The 24,701-nt window shown below is 41.4% G+C and overlaps 1 protein-coding gene across 1 annotated transcript; it reads right to left on the bottom strand.

Annotated features, from left to right (window-relative positions):
* Window positions 1-572: 572 nt before the first annotated feature.
* si:ch211-161c3.5 (uncharacterized protein C3orf18) lies at window positions 573-20,104 on the bottom strand. Its single transcript, XM_060918224.1, has 4 exons — window positions 19,776-20,104; window positions 17,082-17,107; window positions 16,871-16,997; window positions 573-824 (listed from the first exon to the last, which is right to left on the bottom strand). The coding sequence occupies exons 1-4, from the start codon at window positions 20,070-20,072 to the stop codon at window positions 744-746; spliced, it is 531 nt and encodes a 176-aa protein (XP_060774207.1). The 5' UTR covers window positions 20,073-20,104; the 3' UTR covers window positions 573-743.
* Window positions 20,105-24,701: the final 4,597 nt, after the last annotated feature.

Below are 24,701 nucleotides of genomic sequence, written 5' to 3'. Positions count from 1 at the left end.
GGCTCCAAGGCTGTGGCAAAATAACTGTTTGAAATGTTCTTACAGTGTAGAGCACCTGATCAGAACAATACGATGCTACCAGGAGAGAAATAAGAAGGAAAAATTCGGGAGGCTGGGGCAAATGGTAGAGAAAGGTGTGGGCCAAATTTCCTTTCCATTGTCATCTCATTAATCTACATCTGTAGATATGTAGTGCTGCTTTGTTACAATGGTTGTTGCTAAATTAAACTGTTAAGAAGAATAAAATGAAGGAGTCCTGGAGCCTTTTAATTGTGTGATGTAGTGATGTGGGTACATGTGCTATTAAAAACTGCATGCAATTACTATTCATGTCTAGCAAAGATTCAAAGTAACTATTACTACTAAATTCCTTTAATTAACATTTCTAAAAATGCACGTCAACATATACTGTATATATCTGTGACTATAATGGATTAAACACGATCTGAAACAATCCGTTTAAAAAGGATCATTCAGGGATCAATGAAATTAAATCAGCTTTTCTATAAAATGTACAGAAATGCCATTTCCTTTTTTTTTTTTTTTTTTTAAATACAGCAAACGCAATCTAATCTTACCAGTCTCCTTGAGATACTTTGAAATTTCCCTTATAGTCTACAGACATTTGCTAAATCGATGTCTGAGTCCAGCCAAGTGTGAAAACATGAAGCTGGAATAGTCACGTTCCCTCCATGATGTCCCTGGAGGTTTCTGAAATCTTCATTTAGGCAGCAAGAGTCACGTCATACATTTATGGCATCAGCGACGTCCGTAAAGACCAGTCGACTTGCCACTTGAGCGCTACCTTGACCCGCTGTCAGAGTCTGAGAACGAAAGAGAATAGGGTTTACATGAGTAAACTTGAGGCTTTTACTTTTACACAAAATAATCTTGGTTTGAAAGAAATGACTGGGCCAGGATTTAAGGATCGCTGTCATGAAACTCAACATTTCCATTCTTCCGTTAAAAAAAGTGCAAGAATAAATAGGAGAGAGATAGCAAGTTCCAATCCAGATGATGTCACAGTAAGGATGTAGCCAGGAGTCCATGAAGATATACAGTCACTTTAATATACACTACCGTTCAAAAGTTTGGGGTCACTTTGAAACGTCCTTATTTTTGAAAGAAAAGCACTGTTCTTTTCAATGAAGATCACTTTAAACTAATCAGAAATCCACTCTATACATTGCTAATGTGGTAAATGACTATTCTAGCTGCAAATGTCTGGTTTTTGGTGCAATATCTCCATAGGTGTATAGAGGCCCATTTCCAGCAACTCTCACTCCAGTGTTCTAATGGTACAATGTGTTTGCTCATTGCCTCAGAAGGCTAATGGATGATTAGAAAACCCTTGTACAATCATGTTAGCACAGCTGAAAACAGTTGAGCTCTTTAGAGAAGCTATAAAACTGACCTTCCTTTGAGCAGATTGAGTTTCTGGAGCATCACATTTGTGGGGTCGATTAAATGCTCAAAATGGCCAGAAAAATGTCTTGACTATTTTCTATTCATTTTACAACTTATGGTGGTAAATAAAAGTGTGACTTTTCATGGAAAACACAAAAAATTGTCTGGGTGACCCCAAACTTTTGAACGGCAGTGTAAACACCTGTACACCTGCTCATTTATGCAGTTATCTAATCAGCCCATCATGTGGCAGCAGCACAATGCATAAAATCATGCAGATACATGATTCGCAATTTCAATTTTTTCCTGATATGGCCAATTCACACCCATCCATCACATGACTGTTACCAACCTGGGAAGGAAAGGTCATCATCATGCGCTTCCTCCAAGGCATATGATGCCAATCGACCACATCTTTTCAAACTGCTCAGGCAATGTTGGGGGACGGCATAACACTCAGAGGAAAGCGCTATCCGCCCACTTCCATAAATCACCCATGACTGGCTAGCATCATTAGCAGAGAAGACAGAGTATACCACCCCTCCCTCAGAGCACAGGCCAGTTTTGCCCTCTTGATCTCCCAGCCATGGATAGATAGCTGTGGCATCATTGGGATTTGAACCATCACTCTCCAGACAAAAAAAGGCAAACAAACATCGTTCTGTTGCACCACTCAGGGGCCTGAACACATGTTCTAAACGAATACAAATACAGATATGAACAGGAGGTGCCCCGTTCGCTTCCCCCCAGGTGTGGTTGTACACAGCTGTCCATACCAGTTGTCTGAGCACAAAAATAAATGAATTAAAAAGTGATTCAGGATGAACTCAAGGCTATGCTTGACATGGTAGTAATTGCCAAGTCCCAAAGTAACTGGAGCAGCTAGGTGTTCTTTATAGCTTTTCTGTAAAGCTGCTTTGTGACAATGTCCATTGTTAAAGGGGGACATGCGATACATTTTTCAATTATTTCTTTCCCCAAGATGCTTTTATCAAGCCGTGACCGTTAATAATAAAAATCGGGACAACTGCAGTCAGTACAATCTCTCTCAAAATAATTAAAATTTTTATACCAACAGATCATGTTACATCCAAAAGCTGAAACATGCAGGCACCACAGATCCAGATCATTTACCTAGCGCGCTCATTGCTCACTGCTTCAGTTGGGTTACATGCAGAGGAGGAATTTTCACTGTGCTTGAGTCTACATGTGACAAAAATAAAGGCTTCTTCTGCTTAATTTACCCACAAATGTATTTATTCCACTTGAAAAGTGTTCAGCAAACAAGCTGATCTGGGATACTACGACATCCTGAAATATTTAGTATTTGGGACTTCTAAATACACAGAGATGCTAAAGGCTTACAAAAGTACAGATGCCACCAATATTTCAAGGCACGTTTTGTGCCGGAATGTTATGGGAAATTCCCGATAAAGAAAAATTCCTTATTATGACAAAGGTAAGCTCAAATGTGGACTTCTAATAGCAATAACAGGCATGACAGCAGCAAACCCTTATTTCATTTGAACGTGAGCCGGGGATCTGGGGGCCACAGGCCCCCAGCCGGTTCCAAGGTGGCACCTTGGTGGGGGTACAAGGGGCAAAGCCCCCAAAGCGCCTAAGTTTTTAGCAAATTTTAAGGGCTTTCAAAACCTCTATTTTGAATAAAAATTTCATATTTCATGCAATCAGATTTTAATAAAAGATTCTCACATACAGTACAAGAAAGTGACTCACATCAAACCCACATTTTTAAGAGTATGTTATTCCCAAAATGATTGAATATGGAATATTTCTGTCATTTTCCTCTAAATATTTCTGAAAGCACATTATCAAATGCATTTTTAAGTTTGTTTCAGATAGGTGAGATTGTATGGATTCAAGTGATGCCCTTAACAGCAATTTTTCTAAGAGTAAATTTTAATTTAAGATGCCCTTAATAGACCTTTTCTAAGAGTAAATTTTTAAGCATTATCAGCTGACATGAGACGATAAAAATTCATAATTACCTCTGAATGAGCTTGTCTATCTGCTATTGCTGTCGGGGCACTGATTCCGTGTTATCCGTAACTGTTGATTTCACAAGTGTTTCCCAATGGCTGACATAATGAGCATCATTGGTCTTCACCTTCGTTTTGAAAAACGATGATCCAAGAGAATAGTTTGTTCATCTGAGAGCAAGTTTTTCGGCGTGCTTCTTCATTTTCGCATGTTCCGTGATTGCAACACATCCTCGACTCCCAAAATTTATCAAGTCATTGCAGTATGCGCATAAAACTTGGCCGGGACAATCGGCTTTCTTGACAAAATTTTCAAGTTTCTCTGTGATTGTCTCTTCTTTGCTACCGATTTTCACCTCAATCGTCACTGTCTTTTGCATCCATTCCCACCTACAGTGCCTTGCAAAAGTATTCATCTCCCTTGGTGTTTGTCCTGTTTTGTTGCATTACAAGCTGGAATTAAAATGGATTTTTGGAGGGTTAGCACCATTTGATTTACACAACATGCCGACCACTTTAAACATGCCCTTTTTTTTTTTTTAATTGTGACACAAACAATAAAGATGAAAAAAACAGAAATCTGGAGTGTGCACAGGTATTACCCCCCCCCAAAAAAAAAAAAGTGCCAATACTTTGTAGAGCCACCTTTTGCTACAATTCCAGCTGCAAGTCTCTTGGGGTATATCTCTATTAGTTTAGCACATCTAGCCACTGGGATTTTTGCCCATTCCTCAAGGAAAAACTGCTCCAACTCCTTCAAGTTAGATGGGTTGCGTTGGTGTACAGCAATCTTCAAGTTATGCCAAAGATTCTCAATTGGCTTGAGGTCTGGGCTTTGACTAGGCCAATCCAAGACATTTAAATGTTTCTCTTTAAACCACTCCAGTGTAGCTTTAGCAGTATGTTTAGGGTCACTGTCCTGCTAGACCATGAACCTTCATCCCAGTCTCAAACCTATGGCTGACTCAAAGAGTTTTTCCTCCAGAATTGCCCTGTATTTAGTGCCATCTATCTTTCCTTCAGTCCTGACCAGCTTTCCTGTCCCTGCAGATGAAAAACATCCCCACAGCATGATGCTGCCACCACCATGCTTTACTGTAGGACTGGTGTTATTTATTTACCCCTTATTTAGGGCTTTCATACGAAAGGGGGTGAATACTAATGCACACTCCAGATTTCTGTTTTTTTTTTATCTTAATTATTATTTGTGTCACAATAAAACAAATGTGCCCCTTTAAAGTGGTAGGCATGTTGTGTAAATCAAATGGTGCTAACCCTCCAAAAATCCATTTTAATTCCAGCTTGTAATGCGACAAAACAGGACAAACACCAAGGGGGATGAATACTTTTGCAAGGCACTGTAAATTTATTTTTAACTTCCTTGTTGATTTCAAGAACTTGAGATTCTTGTTCTCGTCTGAGAGTTTTCACCATTTTCGTCTTTATCTACACATCAAGACCGCTGATTGGTTCAAAGATTGAAAGATAGTTTGGGTCAGCCAATCGCTGAATGTTTTGGAAAATTTATGGCTTTCAAGAGGTTTTCCGATTACGGAAAGAAGCAGTTTGCTCCGAACGTTCCGCGGTTCACTTCTACGCTGAGAGGGACTCTGCAAAAATCGAACCACACTCCCCCTAAAATTTTCTCGTCTGGTTTGAACGATTCACAAGAACAACCCATTTGACTAATAAAACCGCGGAAATTGGTCATCCCTGTAATAAACAAGCCAGGGCCTAGATCTAGCATATTTTATGGTGTTTAGCCTCGTCTACGTTATCAGTACATAAACATGCTGCTAGTGGAGCCGAGCATTAGGTCTAATAAAATATAAATCTCATCCAAAGCCGACATCCAGATACCCATTTTAATGTTGCACAGAGCTTTCCCACTAACCTGATATAAAATGTTTTCCACACACACGGGAATGTTTCATCATCCAGCCTGCCCGTTTAACTGCATCTCGCCATTTTTCTCTTTCTGAGTTTGCCTGGAAGTGGTTAAACCAGGCCTACCTCCCTGTATGTTATTACAGTAGATCCAAAAGCACTGCAGGTCTCTGGCATTGTTCTTTTAGATGCAACGTCTACGAGTTTATATGTAGATGTTTACTGAATTGGGCTTACAAATCACTTGCGTACGCTTGTGCCATTCATTGTCCAACACAAAGCTCGCCAGGCAACATAGCCAGATAAACAAATCTGTAGTTACGATGACGTCATGTGAAAGGTTGCTTTCGGATAAGGCTGGCTGTTTGTGAGGGTGTGCTTTTAAATGTAAATATGTAAACAGCTTCACTCGGATTGCCGAAGATCTTTCAACAAGAGCTTTGTTAGCCACACCCTCTCCACCAACACATGTGGAATTGCAGCTGAACTCTGGGACTGGATAAGGCTGGCAATCCTGGCGTGGAAGCCATTATTTTCCTCTCAGTCATGAAGCTGGTTAAGATAATGCCAATCATGTGCAAAGTGTCATCAAGGTATATACTGGTTACTTTGAAGAATCTAAAATATGAAACACTCTTTCGCTTACCATATAATTACATTTATGTTCCATGTGTCATTTCATAGTTGTGATGCCTTCAATATTGTTCTACAATGTAGAAAACAGTCAAAAATACAGAAACGCCTATGAATGAGCAGGAGTGTCCAAAGTTTTGACTGGTACTGTATGCAGGGGCGTATCACCCGCGGGGGATGTGTACGTTTCATCCCCCCCACTTTTGTTGAAACACAATTTCATCCCCATCACTTTTGTCAGATTAAAATGACATTATGAAAATTATACAGCTACTATAAACTGTGTAACAAGGAAGTAAACTATCACCATAACGTTAGACAAAAAACAGCCACGCAACGGACTCAAAACAGTTTTTCTCACCCGACCAATCAGCAGTTGCGTGAATATAATAGCCAGTTTGCGTAGCGTGCCGAAAGCGCTCAATAATACAGTATCTGTCTGCAGAGCCAACACCAGTTTTACCGCTCCTGATTCACCGTTCCAGGTTTGACGTCGCATGCGGTGCTTACTGTGCCTGGCTCTGCACACAGACCCTTCTCAAAGCGCTTGCGATGCCGTCGTTCAAACAGTTGTCCCAGGTGCCATGCCCTAAAAGATTGTGTTAATAGTAGTTACTAGTTGTAAAGTCAGTTGAGGCAAGTTTTTTATTACGAGTGTGTGTGTTTGTACCAAGTCTACTTTTCATGCATTATAACTGCTTATCACTTTTTAGAAGAGTTTTTCAATTGAGATTTAAAGGCATTTCAAATCGAATGAAAGTTCAATAATGGTTGTACAGTAATGTTATTTGGCCATTAAGTGTTTGTTGTATGTGTAGTCTATTGCATCATTTTCACATTTTATGCATTAAACCTGATGCAATTCATGATGCAAACAAGTTTTGTACACGAGTTTGAATAATTAAAGACATTAAAAGCAGGAACTGCCCCGTCTTATTTGAATGCTATACTAAAGAGGTCCTTCCAGGATGCTGCGCTTCTCCAACATGAACTGATTAGCCATGCCTCCTGCTCACACAAAGCAATCCCAGTCCTAACTGTTATGCATGATGGTGTATGATCTATACACTGTGTATGACTTCTTGAGCTATGTGAAGTTTTTGGTTTTGTTTATATCAGTGTATACCAGTGTAGGCAGCAATACTGACATCTGTTATAGAACAGTATCCTGTTACCTAGAATGATCACTCAATACTTTTTGCCTTCACTTACTGAATAATTACATAGCCCTGGCAGTAACAACACCAAAACCCAACATGATAGATCTCTGCATGAAATGCAGAACTTGGCTGGAGTCAACTGGATTTATAGGCTTTGTGCTGTCCTCCCTTTCATTTGCATCCATGGACCATGGGTATGAAAAAGTTCCATATCGGTCATTGACAGTACATCACAGTGTACACGCCGGGCGTGTATATAGCCATAAACCGATTTCTAATGATATGGCTTCCCCATTCCAGAACACCCCCACTTTTGGAAAGCTTGATACGCCCCTGACTGTATATATGAACCTGACTCAGAATAGGAAAACAAAAAGGAGTGGACACAGAACCAGTGCCAAACAAGACTACAGATGGCCATTTCAGAATGGTAATTGTAAACTCACTTATAAACACTTATTTTATCGTGTCATTGTTAATTTTGAAGAAGAAACCTTTGTCACATGCACACTTCAAGCACAGTGAGATTCATCCTCTGCATTTAACCCATCTGAAGCAGTGAACACACGCGCGCACACACAGAGCAGTGGGCAGCCACACCAGAGCACCCAGGGAGCAGTCAGGGGTTCGGTACCTTGCTCAAGGGCACCTCAGCCCAAGGCCGTCCCATATTAACCTAACCTGCATGTCTTTGGACTGTGGGGGAAACCGGAGCACCCGGAGGAAACTCACGGGGACACGGGGAGAACATGCAAACTCCACACAGAAAGGCCCTCGCTGGCCGCTGGGCTCGAACCCGGACCTTCTTGCTGCGAGGTGACAGCACTAACCACTACACCACCGTGCCTTGACAATACTTTTCCAAAACAAAAGCAGACAAACTTTGCTTACTCACTGGGCCAACAGAGAACTTAAAGGCAAATAAAACGCACACAAAAAATAAATTCCTTTATACCGACAGATAAAACCATATAAGACATGTTCGAGTGTTCACTTGTTCATATTTGTACCTGTGTACAGATTTTATTTTAAAAGAAAAACAGCGGCCCTGGGCGCTGACATCTCACTCTCTCCGAGGTTCAAACATCGCACTCTGAGTACAAATTACACGAGAGAACCCGAGATTGTGAGGTCACTTACACGCTACATGGCTTACCAAGGCTGAGATCTAGTGGCTACATCACCTCTAAATTGTTGAAAACAACCCTGAAGATGCCCGAGTGCCAAGCGTTTGGGTGTAAAAATAAGCCTGATCACTGAAGCAGTGGGGGAAGGGGGGGGGGGAACCACCCACACATACCCAGCCTTTGAAAGCTTTTTGCTGCCTATAAACACTACGTTGCCAGCTACTCACAGTGTTTCTCTTTTACAAAAAATTGAATTTTCCTTGTGGTTTTTTTTTTTATGTGACATACTCATTTGTTTTTAATTCACTGAGAAAAGCGATCTTTATAGACAGCAAGAAATGACGTTGCTATGACAACGGATATTGTTTACTAGTACCTGTGTCAGTACTGTGTATGCATTATCTAGTCAAGTGAGACTTACACTTCATAAAAGTGAAGTCTGTTGATTCGCAGATTTTGTTGCCGGCAAGTAAATAGATAAATAAATAAAAATCACATTGTTACAGAAAATTTCTGATTAAATTTTTAGAATTAGAAACCTATTTGAGGGGCGGCACGGTGGTGTAGTGGTTAGCGCGGTCGCCTCACAGCAAGAAGGTCCGGGTTCGAGTCCCGTGGCCGGCGAGGGCCTTTCTGTGTGGAGTTTGCATGTTCTCCGCGTGTCCGCGTGGGTTTCCTCCGGGTGCTCCGGTTTCCCCCACAGTCCAAAGACATGCAGGTTAGGTTAACTGGTGACTCTAAATTGACCGTAGGTGTGAATGCGAGTGTGAATGGTTGTCTGTGTCTATGTGTCAGCCCTGTGATGACCTGGCGACTTGTCCAGGGTGTACCCCGCCTTTCGCCCGTAGTCAGCTGGGATAGGCTCCAGCTTGCCTGCGACCCTGTAGAACAGGATAAAGCGGCTAGAGATAATGAGATGAGAAACCTATTCGTCACATGTACATTACAGCACAGTGACGTTCCTTCCCTGCATTTAACCCATCTGAAGCAGTGAGCACACACGCAGAGACAGAAAAAGAGAGAGAGAGAGAGAGATGGGGCCTGGGGATTTTTTTTTTTTAAGAATCATAAGCCTCCATCTGATGGCTCTACGTAAGGAAGGTAAATGGCGTACTCGTGTGCCGTTTACGTCACAGGCAGATATCTGGTTTCAGTGCAATGGTTGCATCTAGGTAAGCCTATTTCTAGCAAGATCATAACCTTTAAAATTAGATAAATTGTTAAAGTTTCATTTTTAATTTAAACATGGAGGGAGCATCTCTATGTGTCAGCCCTGTGATGACCTGGCGACTTGTCCAGGGTGTACCCCGCCTTTCGCCCGTAGTCAGCTGGGATAGGCTCCAGCTTGCCTGCGACCCTGTAGAACAGGATAAAGCGGCCAGAGATAATGGATGGATGGAGCACATCAGGGCATTAGCCATAATCGACAATCGGTGTTTATTTTTGGGTTTTGTTTGACTTTAAGCTACATACACCATACAAGAACTAGATATCAACATGACAGTAAGCATAGCAGATCCCATACTTGGCTCCCTTCAACATAATGTTAGTGGGCCTGGTGCTTGAAGAGAGGGGAAAAAAAAAAAAGAAAAAAAAAAAAAAAAAAACACACCTCCACATTCGTGAAGGTAGTTTTCAAGCTGTGGGTGGAGATTCTCAAATTTGGGGGGGGCATATAATTCTAATGACCCAAATCTGTACGGCTTGTTGAATCACACATTTTCTGATCTAGACAGGGGAGAGAAAAAAAAAAAAAAACCCTGACTAGGTTGTCTTATTTCAAAGTTTATGGGTTGGTAGGCACTCCAGATTAGGGTGCATCAGTTGCCCCCTAAAAATGAAAAGTTCCTCCGATCATGATGCATTTTTGTTTTTCTGTTCCTTTTGGTAAGAAAACACACTGGGTGAAATATTTTGACAAAATTCAAAAGTTTAATGGTGGCACCAGGAGCTCAAAGTTATGGAAAAAGCTGCTATTTTATGACTTTTATGACAAAATTTCGATCACTTTTCATGAAACATTATGGCACCTTATAGAGTATACCAAATATCTTAGATACACATTTTAATACATATTCTAAATATATTATCAAGCACAGTTTGAGTTTTAGCTGTTCATTGAATCATTGTTCAACTACTTTTAAACAATACAAATGTATTATGAATCACATTCATGCTTCTCAATCCCTTGCAAAGGTTCTTAACATGATCTCTGGGTCACAAGAAATCAATAAATGGAGTCCAACATTGTGATTCAAACCTTACGCGAAAACATAAAATAAGCGTTTTTTGGCAAAAAATGAACCTCATGGTGCCACCATTAGACTTTTGAATATGGTCAAAAAATTTTACAGGATGTCTTTATTGGTGAAAAGGAACACCCAAACAAACATGCATCAGATTTTATGAAAGTGAGGGCAACTGATGCACCCTACTCCAGATACTCAAATGTATGTGCACAAGCACTGAAAAAGTGAGTGTTTTTCCATACGTCCTCTTAAAAGCGCTATACAAAAAAAAAAAAAAATTAACCGATGTAATGATTTCTTAACCTTATAATGGCCGACTGTTATTATTAGGAGTTAATTGGCAAGTGCGCTTGTGGTCGTAAAAGGGCTTAATGTTAGAAGCAGGTGTATTTTTGCCCTTTATGGCATAGGGCAGGGGTGGGCAAACTTTTTGGCTCAGGGGCCACATTGACTTTTGAAATTTGCCAGGCGGGCCGGGCCAACACCAAATTCATACATATCGAACATAAACCGGAAAAGCTTTAGTGTTATTGTAAGGCCTTCACTGACAGAGACCCAAATGCAGATCAGATTGACATTTATTTTAGTTCTCAGTCAACAAAGGCAGAGCAGAAACATGCTTGCAGTTCAATAGATTGGCACATAAAAAAATATATACACATAAAAACAAACACCAGCACTACAGCAGCCACCCACGACAACCAAAATTACTAAGGAGTTATACTTTTTACATTATTATGTCTGTAAACATGTGACTACCATCTTATTACAGCTCCAACATAGTTTTAAAAAGCGAAAGTGTTAATACTCACATTCACTCAGCAACCGCTGAGCTGTATTCGTCCGTGCTTGCGCTGACTGGTTGTTAGCATAATTAGCATGCTTGGAGGAAAAGTGCCGTTTGATGTTATATTCCTTTAAACCTGCAACGGTTTCTTTGCAAATAAGGCATACAGCCTTTGATCGGACTTCAGCAAAAAAATATTTAGTTGTCCATTCTTTATTGAACACCCTGCACTCACTGCCCACTTTTCTTTTTTTAGGACCACTCATTGTAAAGTTTTATCGTGTGTTCTCGAGATCATCAGTGGCACGGGCGCCAGAATGATTTCCATGGCACGCGCTGCACCACTCTGCAAATGTAATCTCGCGTGAATACGACTGACTGGAAAGACGGATCTCTAGAACACCTGTCTACGTGATAACACTGATGCTTATAGTTTATAGATCTGCTCAATCGTGTTTATATGATTGTCTTCCGCGGGCCGGATTAAAAACGCCAACGGGCCGGATGTGGTCCGCGGGCCGTAGTTTGCCCACCTCTGGCATAGGGAAATCCAAGCAACTCAGGTGGTGTTTACATTAGACCGTATCCGTATCGTTTTCGTTGCAGATGCACTGTCCGTGCACATTAAAACGCCGGGAAACGACTCCACAGGCAGAACAGTTTGAATCCGCCAGGGCCCACGTATTCAACCCAGTACGTATCTGATCCGGTGCTGTGTAAACATTGAGATACGCGGATACGCTGTGCTGAGCTCTAGCTGACGTCGTCATTGGACAACGTCACTGTGACATCCACCTTCCTGATTCGCTGGCGTTGGTCATGCCACGTTGGTCATGTGACGCGACTGCTGAAAAACGGCGCGGACTTTCACTTCCTGCTATTTGTCCTGAATCACTGCTCATGCGCTTCACTCGCGTGCTCTGTGAGCTGCGCAGGGCCGGAATGCGCACCCTCCAGAGGGCGGAGTGATTTGGAGCGCAGGATGCCTGCGGAGCCGAGCGTATCCGTGTACTGGCGTTGCTGTGTGCACGCGAATCGTGTATTGGCGTTGCTGTGTGCACGCGAATCGTTTTAAAAACGTTAATCTGATGATCCGCTGATACGGTCTAATGTAAACACCACCTCAGCCACAACCTTGGGGGGGGGGGGGGGGGGGGGGGGATTATTCCTTAGGAACAATTAAAATAAAAGATTCCAAGGGTACCACATGCATTTATACAAACAACTATATGCAAATATGAACTTTAGTCTGAAAGGTTTAACTGAACCCCAAGACTACAAGGAATGCAAAGAAGCCCCGACTCCAAACCCAGACCAAATTTTGGAGGTCATCACAATCCTTGTGGAGGCGTGTTCTTTGTTCAGATAAAACAAAAACTGAATAGTTTGGCACAGTAATCAGCACTACGCATGGAAGAAAAAGGGTGAGGCTTTTAAACCGAAGAACATCATCGCAAGTGTGAAGCACGGGGTTGGCAGCATCATTTTGTAGGCGTGTTTTGCTGGAAAAGGGACTGGTGCACATCAGAAAATACATGGCAACATAAGGAAAAAAGATTTTCTAAAAATACTGAAGCAACACCTCAAGACATCTAGAAAAGTTCAAACTTTGTCACAACTGGGTCTTCGGCAGGACAATGATCCTGAGCTTGCCTTGAAAGATGTATCCAAATGGCTTAGCTTACTGCAGTGGATACCACGTCAGTGTCACAGTGAATGAGCAAAACATCCAGCAAAATACTGGGAGAAACTTGTGGAACGCTACCCCAAGCGTTTGAAATTAAAAAGGCAATGCTACCAAATTCCACCCACTAAAAATCTGATGTAAATAAATTTGTCGTCTCTTAGGCATTATTCTGAAATGACCACTTATGGGAATAAAGTAGATATCCTAACTGAGTTAAAGCTATACGGCCTTTCGATTTCATAAAATCGGTGAAATTTAGTTCCCTCTGAAATTTGGTCATTGTGATACATGTTTATTTCTACAAGATTCCCCCCCCAAAAATAAAAAAAACCCAGGCCATTCTGTGGCTGGGAAGTTCTTTAATTTGAGGGGATTCCCTAGCAAATAATGTGCATGAAATTACTCGCTTTGTGCAGTCAAGCAGACAGAGTACGTCTGTGTGCGTATGTACAGGTTTACCACCTTCTTCTTTTGGGTTTCACGGCAGCTGGCATCCAGTGTTGCATTACTGCCATCTACAGGTTTACCTTGACCGTGCACTGACAGTTACGTCATCCTGTCGCTAAACGAACAGTTGATCACACTGAGGTGCTCGCTGACCGCCGCACGGCTCTACATTAACTTTTGAAACCGCTTGTCCTGTTGGGCAAGTTGAAAGGAAATTTACTTGTCCGAATGTGAAGTTGACTTGTCCGAAGAAATATGTGAGAAAAAAAACCCGCCACAAACTATTTGTAACCCGACAATCTTTATGGCATTTGTTTCCGAATTCACAACATGGGCGGCATGGTGGTGTAGTGGTTAGCGCTGTCGCCTCACAGCAAGAAGGTCCGGGTTCGAGCCCCGTGGCCAGCGAGGGCCTTTCTGTGTGGAGTTTGCATGTTCTCCCCGTGTCCGTGTGGGTTTCCTCCGGGTGCTCCGGTTTCCCCCACAGTCCAAAGACATGCAGGTTAGGTTAACTGGTGACTCTAAATTGACCGTAGGTGTGAATGTGATTGTGAATGGTTGTCTATGTGTCAGCCCTGTGATGACCTGGCGACTTGTCCAGGGTGTACCCCGCCTTTCGCCCGTAGTCAGCTGGGATAGGCTCCAGCTCGCCTGCGACCCTGTAGAAGGATAAAGCGGCTAGAGATAATGAGATGAGATTCACAACATGTGCATAATATCTATGAATCAAAAGTAATCAATACTTGATATACTGAGGCAAAAGTTCAAAAATATAGTAAAACAGACTGATTGATACCATAATTCACCAATTATTATGCTGAAGTTCAGAAGCAATATATCCCAATAGAATAGAAATTATGAACATAAAATTAAGAACAAAATAACTATACTATGAGATCCAGAAACACTAACCGTTATATATACACAGATCAGTACTCTGCAGTTCAGTAACAAATATCACAAAAACTAACATCATAAAATTTATGACTTGAGATATCACTAGTTTGGACAAGAGAAACAAACAATGCTACAAATAAAAACAACTGATAAAATTGAGTGATTAATACTGTAAATCACTGATTATTATACACTGAAATCTAGTCATCAAATGACAAGATAATATATCTTATGAAAACCTCCACACCTCTATTGACTCACAGATGAATGGATACAAATAAAGTTTCTATTCATCTTCATCCATCAACCCTTGAGTTCTGCTCCATCAATTGGACTCCATCAATCATTAATTTATTTTGAGAAATTGAAAACCAGAAAATTAAAATATATATATATATTTTTTCATTTTTAAATCATTAATTTTGAATATATATCCTCCACTGACTAATTGTTGTTGTCTAATTATTCAGTGTGGCTCCTGTATGGTATTTAATTAGCCTAGTAAACTAGACCCACCCGCCTAGCGGCCAAAAATATTTTTTGCCTGCGAGTGGGTCTAGCCTCGCACCATATAAACAAAACACCCCGGGCATCAAATCGTGCCCGCCAATCACAACGCAAGGTTTTTGTTTGGATTCTTTGGGTGGGCTTTTGCAGGAGTGACGACAAAGCTGCGCGACGCTGGAGAAAGCGTAACAGGAAAGATGGCTACGGCTAGTGAACAGCGCGCGTTTGACTCCGCTTTGGAATCAGTTTTAGAAGAATTAGACTTGGAGTTTTCGTTGAAACATGAGCAGGAAGAGGCTCTCCGCTCATTCCTTTTCAAGAAGGACGTTTTCGCTGTTTTGCCGACCGGCTATGGCAAAAGTCTGATCTACCAGCTGCTCCGCTCATAGCCAAAAGGATGGGGCTAGTTTGTGCAGTACGAAGAATTAATAAACAGCTTTGAAACATTACTTTTTGATTTTTTCTTATTTTCCCGTTATTTTAAATTTAAGGGAAATTATTTCACCAAACACCACTAAATAAAAACTCTCAAAAACAGTTTAAGCAAACCCTTGAAAAACACTTGAAAAAAAATGAGTGTATGTGGTACAGACTCCAAACTTGTGGTCATTATCTCCAAACTTCTTAATATCTAGAACCTGTTTATTAATTAATACGCATTTTGAAAAATTATTTATTTCAAGGTCTCCCCCACTGCTTTCTGTCGCTCTGACTACGTCAGTCACAGTTGCGCTGATTGGTCAGAGCGTTGGCCTATACGCACAGAGACAGTTTGAAAGACAGCGGGTTGTTCCTCCTACACCCGTCGGAAATGTCTACGGATCGAGGCCAGACTAAATATTCACATTTAGTCTGGCTTGCCAGGCTAGTATTTAATGGTCAAAAAAAGATAATTTCAAATAATCCATAATTTATATCTAAATTATAGAGCCCCGTTTCAAATTCCTAAACTCCCATTACTAATTGGTTAATTAATACAGCCGGTAACCTAATTAGCAGCCATTTGACAGCTTGGTATTTCATAGATAACTTTCCCCACTCCTACCTCACTCCCTGTCAATCCACACGCATGCAGGCGCACATTCCCCGCCAGCACACCCCGCCACACGCTCGGCTATATAATGAACACCATCAACAACAATTCAAAGATTTGGAAATTACCGCACACTCAACGTAAATATACAGTTGAATAATGATCCCGCCAACAGAAATATCAACAAATCCACATGTATGACACGATTAAAACCAATCATAAACGACCGTTTACTTTTCAGCTCAAATACACGAAGCAGTATTGGCCGGTTTCGCAAGTGGAATATTGCGCATGCGCACATCGCTCTTTCCGAATAGAAACATCCGGCGATTCATCAAAACAATATGTCGAGTGAGATGCTTCAGAAATCATGTGAATAAACTGATAAATTTGATATGTAACCCGAATATCGGCGTATTTTGGCACTTGTCCGATCGGACAAGTAACGGAGACGATGAACTTGTCCGACATTAAGTATCACTTGTCCCGGACAAGCAGACAACCGTTAATGTCGAGCCCTGCGCCGATATTTATTAGTTTGGTCCTGCGTTTCCTTTCCTTCGCAACAGAACGTCTTTTCATTCGCGTCCTCCATTTCCCTCTCCTGTTTCAAATTTATATCTCACAATGCCTTGTGCGAACAGGGAAAGCCCACCACATGATGCATGACATAGTATCTTGAATTGGGTCATGGTGAAGCAGGCAAAAAATAGCAGATAATTTAGGGTCACGTGGCCCTAAATTCATTAATTGTTCTATTTAAAAAAAAAAAAAAAACTCATTAAACTGGAAGTCTGTGATTCAAATTCAGTAGCTTTCGGTCCACTACACAAAAATAATTGGGTGTCGGGGAAAATTCTTTTTATGACCTAAACTTGAAAAATCTGAAAGGCGGTCTACCTTTAACATACGACGTGTATATGTGTGGATTTTTTTTTTTTAAACTGAGCTTGAATGACTTTTGCCTAGGTGTATGTAAACTTCTGTCCTTTATCATAAGAATTGTTTTATAGGTTATGAAAAAAAAATTACTGACAAATTATACTCACTTTGGAATTTGGTCCTGCTGGGCTGCCGTCTCGACCATGGTCCAGAAGTTCCTGTTCCAGGTCGTCCTGCTCCTCAGCTGGGTCAAAGTTATACATGGGCATCAGCTGGTGCCGGAGCTTCTCCAGCCTGCACCGAGAAAAGTTCATCAGTGTAATGTTTGTCATATTTTGCAAAATACTGAAGTAGTCTAGTGACGCAGTGTTTGCTTACCTTTTCTTTTTCCTTATATACAGCATCTGTAAACAGAAACAATGATGGAGAAGAACTTAAAAGCCTGTTCTGTATATGTGTAGTACTTTATTAGTATTCAGAAATAACTGACTTTATTCTATCCACATTCACTGGATATGAACAATCGGGCACTCTGATTGGCTACTACTAGGCTATCAACTCATATATTGTGAGAAGAGAAAAACAAAATGGCGGAGTGTCTTGCTGAACCAACCGAGGACGAAATTTAAAAAAAAAAAAAAAAAAAAAAAAAAAACTCTACTCGAAAACAAAAGGCCCCCCCCAAAAAGCAGCAACAAAATATGAAACTAAAGTATTTGATGGTAAGAACATCTCTTTTTATTATTATTATTATTATTATAACATTTTTCACAAATTGCTCATGTCATTTCGCCGGTTTGTTTACATTCTTCATCTTAAAGCATTAAAATCTATTGAATTTTTTTTAGACTGATTCAAAAGCCCAAAGAAGTTTGAAAATTACAGAACTGAAATGTCCAAGGAAGAATTAAATAAAATGTCTAAAGCTATTCTATACCTCGGCACGACAGCAAGACAGCACTTTCTACAAAAAACAACACTAAAGTCAATTCCTGCAGTCATCGATAGATTTTTAAGTCGTCTGTCTAAGCGGAAATGATTTTGTCGGACGTTTTGTAGAAAAAAGTTTTTAATTTATCGAATTTGCAAAAAATTAAAATGCTCCGTTTCTCAAAATCCAGTGAATGTGGATAGAATAAAACAGTTATTCCACTCAATCTCATCGTACATGGCTTATAGCCGACTCCGTGCTATGCGCCTCGTCGGCTTTTGGCTCATGTACGACTCGATTTCATGGAATAACTTAAATATCCAGAGAGTATGGTGAAAGTACAGTAGGTTACATATTATAAGCACCGTTGTCCCAATTAAATGCCCCCTCATTAAAGTACTACAACCCCAATTCCAAAAAAGTTGGGACAAAGTACAAATTGTAAATAAAAACGGAATGCAATGATGTGGAAGTTTCAAAATTCCATATTTTATTCAGAATAGAACATAGATGACATATCAAATGTTTAAACTGAGAAAATGTATCATTTAAAGAGAAAAATTAGGTGATTTTAAATTTCATGACAACAACACATCTCAAAAAAGTTGGGACAAGGCCATGTTTCCCACTGTGAGACATCCCCTTTTCTCTTTACAACAGTCTGTAAACGTCTGGGGACTGAGGAGACAAGTTGCTCAAGTTTAGGGATAGGAATGTTAACCCATTCTTGTCTAATGTAGGATTCTAGTTGCTCAACTCTCTTAGGTCTTTTTTGTCGAATCTTCCGTTTTATGATGTGCCAAATGTTTTCTATGAATGAAAGATCTGGACTGCAGGCTGGCCAGTTCAGTACCCGGACCCTTCTTCTACGCAGCCATGATGCTGTAATTGATGCAGTATGTGGTTTGGCATTGTCACGTTGGAAAATGCAAGGTCTTCCCTGAAAGAGACGTCGTCTGGATGGGAGCATATGTTGCTCTAGAACCTGGATATACCTTTCAGCATTGATGGTGTCTTTCCAGATGTGTAAGCTGCCCATGCCACACGCACTAATGCAACCCCATACCATCAGAGATGCAGGCTTCTGAACTGAGCGCTGATAACAACTTGGGTCGTCCTTCTCCTCTTTAGTCCGAATGACACGGCGTCCCTGATTTCCATAAAGAACTTCAAATTTTGATTCGTCTGACCACAGAACAGTTTTCCACTTTGCCACAGTCCATTTTAAATGAGCCTTGGCCCAGAGAAGACGTCTGCGCTTCTGGATCGTGTTTAGATACGGCTTCTTCTTTGAACTATAGAGTTTTAGCTGGCAACGGCGGATGGCACGGTGAATTGTGTTCACAGATGATGTTCTCTGGAAATATTCCTGAGCCCATTTTGTGATTTCCAATACAGAAGCATGCCTGTATGTGATGCAGTGCCGTCTAAGGGCCCGAAGATCACGGGCACCCAGTATGGTTTTCCGGCCTTGACCCTTACGCACAGAGATTCTTCCAGATTCTCTGAATCTTTTGATGATATTATGCACTGTAGATGATGATATGTTCAAACTCTTTGCAATTTTACATTGTCGAACTCCTTTCTGATATTGCTCCACTATTTGTCGGCGCAGAATTAGGGGGATTGGTGATCCTCTTCCCATCTTTACTTCTGAGAGCCGCTGCCACTCCAAGATGCTCTTTTTATACCCAGTCATGTTAATGACCTATTGCCAATTGACCTAATGAGTTGCAGTTTGGTCCTCCAGCTGTTCCTTTTTTGTACCTTTAACTTTTCCAGCCTCTTATTGCCCCTGTCCCAACTTTTTTCAGATGTGTTGCGGTCATGAAATTTCAAATGAGCCAATATTTGGCATGAAATTTCAAAATGTCTCATTTTCGACATTTGATATGTTGTCTATGTTCTATTGTGAATACAATATCAGTTTTTGAGATTTGTAAATTATTGCATTCCATTTTTATTTACAATTTGTACTTTGTCCCAACTTTTTTGGAATCGGGGTTGTAGAAGTAGTTGTAAGTAAAGCTTTAATGAATGTTCGTACATTTTGGCAGTTACAGAACAAAACTCAACTCGACTACAAGCATCCAAAGACTTAGCAATGTGGCCGTACTCCCAAGACAACATAACATCCTCACCATGACAACAGCCAACCCGACAATACTGATTATGCCAAAGGGCATGAGGACCATTCCCATACCAGCACCATCCACTGATGCCATGGGGAGCTGTGTGGAGTTGAAGCCCGTCTCATTGGCTGGTACAGTGACGGTGGGGAAGGTGCCTCTATACGTAGCATTGTCCTGCTCTGTCCTGCTCTCCACTGAACTGATGAGGACTGGACTGGAAAGAGAAGGGACAATTGTACGGATGGAGACTGGAGCATTCTCTAAGGATGGACTGAAGAAATTAGGTTTGACAGTTGTCAGAGTCATGGCCCTGGAATGGACAAACTGGTGGTGATGGAGATGGTTGTTTGGCTCACTCCTCAACCGTTACGTTCACCATCCTGCAAAACATCATGTTCGTCAAATACTGAGACACCACGCTTTCTGGCTTCGGCTCAATTTCATTCAGCCCAGTCATCTTAGCATTTTGAGCAAACTAGAACTTCAGAGTAAAATCCTAGGTTTAAAAGAAGTCCGAGAACTAGTTCAAATGCTCATTCGTGTTCGACTAGATCAGGGATGAGAGTGGGTGGTCATCAAAAAAAGCAGAAAACAAGATAAAAAGGTATGCGAGGGCGCCAAAGGCGGCCGAAGCCAACGGGGGGGGGGGGGGTCTGGGAGGGATGCCCCCCCAGGAAAATTTTGAAAAATAAGGCCTTACAAACCACTTTTCCTGCAACCTGAGCTATAGTAGATAAAAAAAAAAAATCTCTGTTGTCTTTTTTATATATTTACATGAAAATATGTTTCAAATCAATAGGAGTATTGTTTGAATTCAAAATAAAATCACATTCTCCATTCAAGGGTATGGTTATAATTCATGATCAACAAAAATGACAAACTAAATTCACATTAAACTTAAGTTCTATTAATTATCAAAATGTTCATATATTCAATAAAATCTCTTAGGGTGACTGACCTTTTCTCCCTATGTCCTCGACTGAAAAGCACTTGATAATGAATAATTGCTCTTCAATAAAAATGCCTGCTTCCGATGTTTTGCGGTTACAGCGTGGCTCTCAAATGCTTTCAGTCCTCTTGATCGGTAGTTAACCACATCATCACACACAGTACACAGTGCTTTTCCCGCAACGTCAAGTTTCTTAACGAAATCGCCGATGGTAACAGACACGGGTTCATGCTTGCCATCTACTGAAGTTATCGTAACTTTACGACCCAACCAATCCCACCTAAACTTGTTTTTTATACCAGCATCGATTTCACGTACCTTCGCTTCGTCTCGCTTATCAATTGTATTCGGCGTTTTGAGTAAAAAAGCCGATACGAAAGAGAAACGTATTTTTGAAGAGCAGCGACGATGAACATGTGCAAGTTTCAATAAAATAGAACAGATGTGGGTACTTTTGTAAGAACTGTTATGATTGGCCATCATGCTCTCGCCATCGATGTTCTGGCTTGATAACACGTATTCTACCACGAGACTTAGCGAGACTAAAGACGGCGAAAATGTAAACATATAACATGGTCGTAGGAATGAATTACGCTTGAGTATCACGAAGGAACATACCCCAACCCCCCTCAATAAATGAAAAAAAAAATTCTCAACGGATTTGGCATAATATAAAAAGGTCGATTTTTACTCAGAAAAAGCGGAAATCTGCCGAAAAGCGGAAAACTCTCATCCCTGCTAGATTGAAGATGTGAACTCAGCCCTCCGGATTTTACACTATTGTATTTCAGTCTTTCGAAGAGCACACTAAGAAAGACTCAAATTTCAGTTTGTCCAATAAATTGAGCATTTAAAGCATTTTATATCCATCCATCCATTACCTATACTACTTCTCTGTGAGGGTTCCAGAGGAATCTGGAGCCAATCCCAGCTGACTTTGGGTGAGAGGTGGGGTTCACCCTGGGCAGATCCCCAATCTATCAAATGACTAACATGGAGACAAACAAGTATTCTCACACACACACACACACCTCTGGGCAATTGATACCCTGTCCACACTAGGGATTTTTTACCGATACGAAACTACTTTCGTACCACAACACCTGTCCACACTAGCAACTATACCGGTACTGTAGCGGTATAACTGTATCGGTACGAAACCCACAAATGTATGGGTTTTGTACCGGTACAGTATCGGAACTGTAGCACTTCGCTGTAGTGTGGACAGATGAAGCGGTTCTGTATCGATACAAATATAATGCGCATGCGAAAACGAAACGACCGTGGAGCTACATGGAGCAAAGAAAGGGGGGAGAAAGGGAGGGAGGAGGAAGAGGGGAAAAGGGAGAGAAAGAGAAGGAAAGAGGGAGAAAGGGAGGGGGGAGAAAGGGAGATTCGTTTTCTTTGTTTCTTTCTCAACTGCCTCGCGCGTTTTATACGATTCGACTGAATAAATGACCACCAGAAATACAGACTGTACATTGACAACAAAAAGCACACACACGTTGTTTCATCCGCCATATATTCTCGGAAGGAAGTTACTCGGTAACCACGGAAACATCTCGCGCACGCGCATTTCAACTACCGTGAAAGAAAACCGCAAACATTTCTCGCTAGTGTGGACAGATGCACTAAACTGTACCGGTATACTTTGTATCGATACAGTTATACCACTTTCGTACCGGTATAAGTGTGAACACGTGATTAGAGTAGCCAGTTGACCTAATCTGCATGTCATTGAACTCTGGGAGGAAACTGGAGCACCCAGAGGAAACCCACACATACATGGGGAGAACATGCAAACTCCACACAGAAAGGCCACAAGGTTCAAACCCAGAACCTTCTTTCTGCGAGGTGATCGTGCTAACCACTGCACCACCGTGCTGCTCAACCATTTTATGAATTACCTCAAATTCAGTACTAAAGCATAATTTTTAATCATCAGTACAACCATGCAGAACAATTCACCTGAAGAGTCTATTTCAGTATTAATGAGAAAAATCTCAGTGAAGAGTGTACACATTCCTTGATATTTGGCATAGACAGTAAGTCTGGCGTGTGTGCGTGTACTCTAAAAACATTCTGTGGTCATGGATGCTTGAGAACGTGTGATAGCGCTGGCAAGAGCAGAGCTTCCTTCCACATCACAGCCGTTAGGATGTGTGTGTGGACGCGGGGGTTGGATGCTGGGGCAGGAAAGAGGTTTGAGGCTTAAAATAGAGAAGTGGAGATGTTGCAGACATGAGACCAGGTTTGGTGTGAATGAAGGTTAGAATCTCTCTAACCGCAGGCCGCTTTTCATTCATTTTCTTTTGCTAAATTCCCCTGAGGCATACACTCCTCAAAAGTATTAAGCCTCAAGTTTTATTTTCCTCAGAGAGTATTTACGGAGAATGCTTGAATAAACAGACTAAAATCATGAACACATTATACGCTTAATACTTAACTCGTTCGCATGGCTTGTAATTATAGTTGGTTTGCAGCAGCTGAATGGCATCAAGTAATTCAATATGCTCCAAAAAAAAAATCCCAGATAGCCCATGCGGCCTTTATACTACTATGACGACAAAATTCCTTACCAGAGAATACTGGTTATGAATTAGGCTCTGCTTTGAGTGATACTTACAACTGGAGTTACTGCGTACATTAGCATTAGAATTAAAAAGAGAATAATGGTTGAGGTAAGATTTTGTATTAGGATTCTGATTAAGTTGGTCTTTGGGGTAGACTTACGTTCAAACTAAATCAATTACTTCCACTACACGACTAAAGGCCAGTTTATGCTGACAACCCAGTCCTCGCAGATAGCGTCTGCGTAGCCCCCCCACCTTCGCAGACGCTCTGTGCGCACCTCCCAAAAATTATGACCACCGCAGAAGCCTCGCAGACAAGAGCGCTCTGATGAAGGCCTCTGCATGCTTTTGCGACAAGGCTTTCGCAGACAGCTTTTCGCAGACAGTTGTAATTTATCGTTGAGCGGGGAGTAATAGGCGTGCGTGATGTTATTCACCACTACAACGCAAGGGGGCGCGAAGTCGCTAGGAGTAGTTGGTGGGTGTGGTTAGTGGAGTGTTTATCCTCCGGTTACTTATAATGACTAGAACTGGAGTCGTATAGATGTACGTACTTCCTCGATCAACCGCTCTTCGTGCTGCTCCATCTTCGCTCGTGTTTTTAAAAATGGCGGTCGTGAAAACAAACCAAACCGGGAAAGTAGGGAAGCGGAAGTGCGTGTACAGTGGACCAATCAGAGCCCTCTTGTCTGCGAGGCTTCTGCGGTGGTCACAATTTTTGGGAGGTGCGCGCAGAGTGTCTGCGAAGGTGGGGGGGCTACGCAGACGCTATCTATGACACCGTCTGCGAAGACTGCGTTGTCAGCATAAATTGGCCTTGATTGGTCCACTCTACATCCGCTGTACACGCACTTCCGCTTCCCTACTTTCCCGGTTTGGTTTGTTTTCACGACCGCCATTTTAAAAAACACGAGCAAAGATGGAGCAGCACGAAGAGCGGTTGATCGAGGAAGTACGTACATCTATACGACTCCAGTTCTAGTCATTATAAGTAACTGGAGGATAAACACTCCACTAACCACACCCACCAACTACTCCTAGCGATTTCGCGACTTCGCGCCCCCTTGCGTTGTGGCGGTGAATAACATCGCGCACGCCTATTACTCCCCGCTCAACGATAAATTACAACTGTCTGCGAAAAGCTATCTGCGAAAGCCTTGTCACAAGAGCATGCAGAGGCCTTAAGATTTAAGTTACACAGTTTTATCTGGACTTTTTTTTTTTATTTAGCAAAAAAAAATGTGCTATAAATATGGCATGAATATGAATATACACTGAATACTGTATATATGAAAGGTTTTACACCAATACCTTTGACCTTCAGTGAGGAAAACTTTATTGCTAAATACCATCAAAATCACAGAACAGGAAATCTCTCGGTTTAACATCTAGGATCGACTTAACCCCTGGGTT

This window comes from Neoarius graeffei, chromosome 4 (genome assembly GCF_027579695.1).
Source record: "Neoarius graeffei isolate fNeoGra1 chromosome 4, fNeoGra1.pri, whole genome shotgun sequence".
NCBI classification, from domain to species: Eukaryota; Metazoa; Chordata; class Actinopteri; order Siluriformes; family Ariidae; genus Neoarius; species Neoarius graeffei.
Note: the sequence above shows the minus strand (reverse complement) of the source record. Positions and strands in the feature narration are given on the sequence as shown.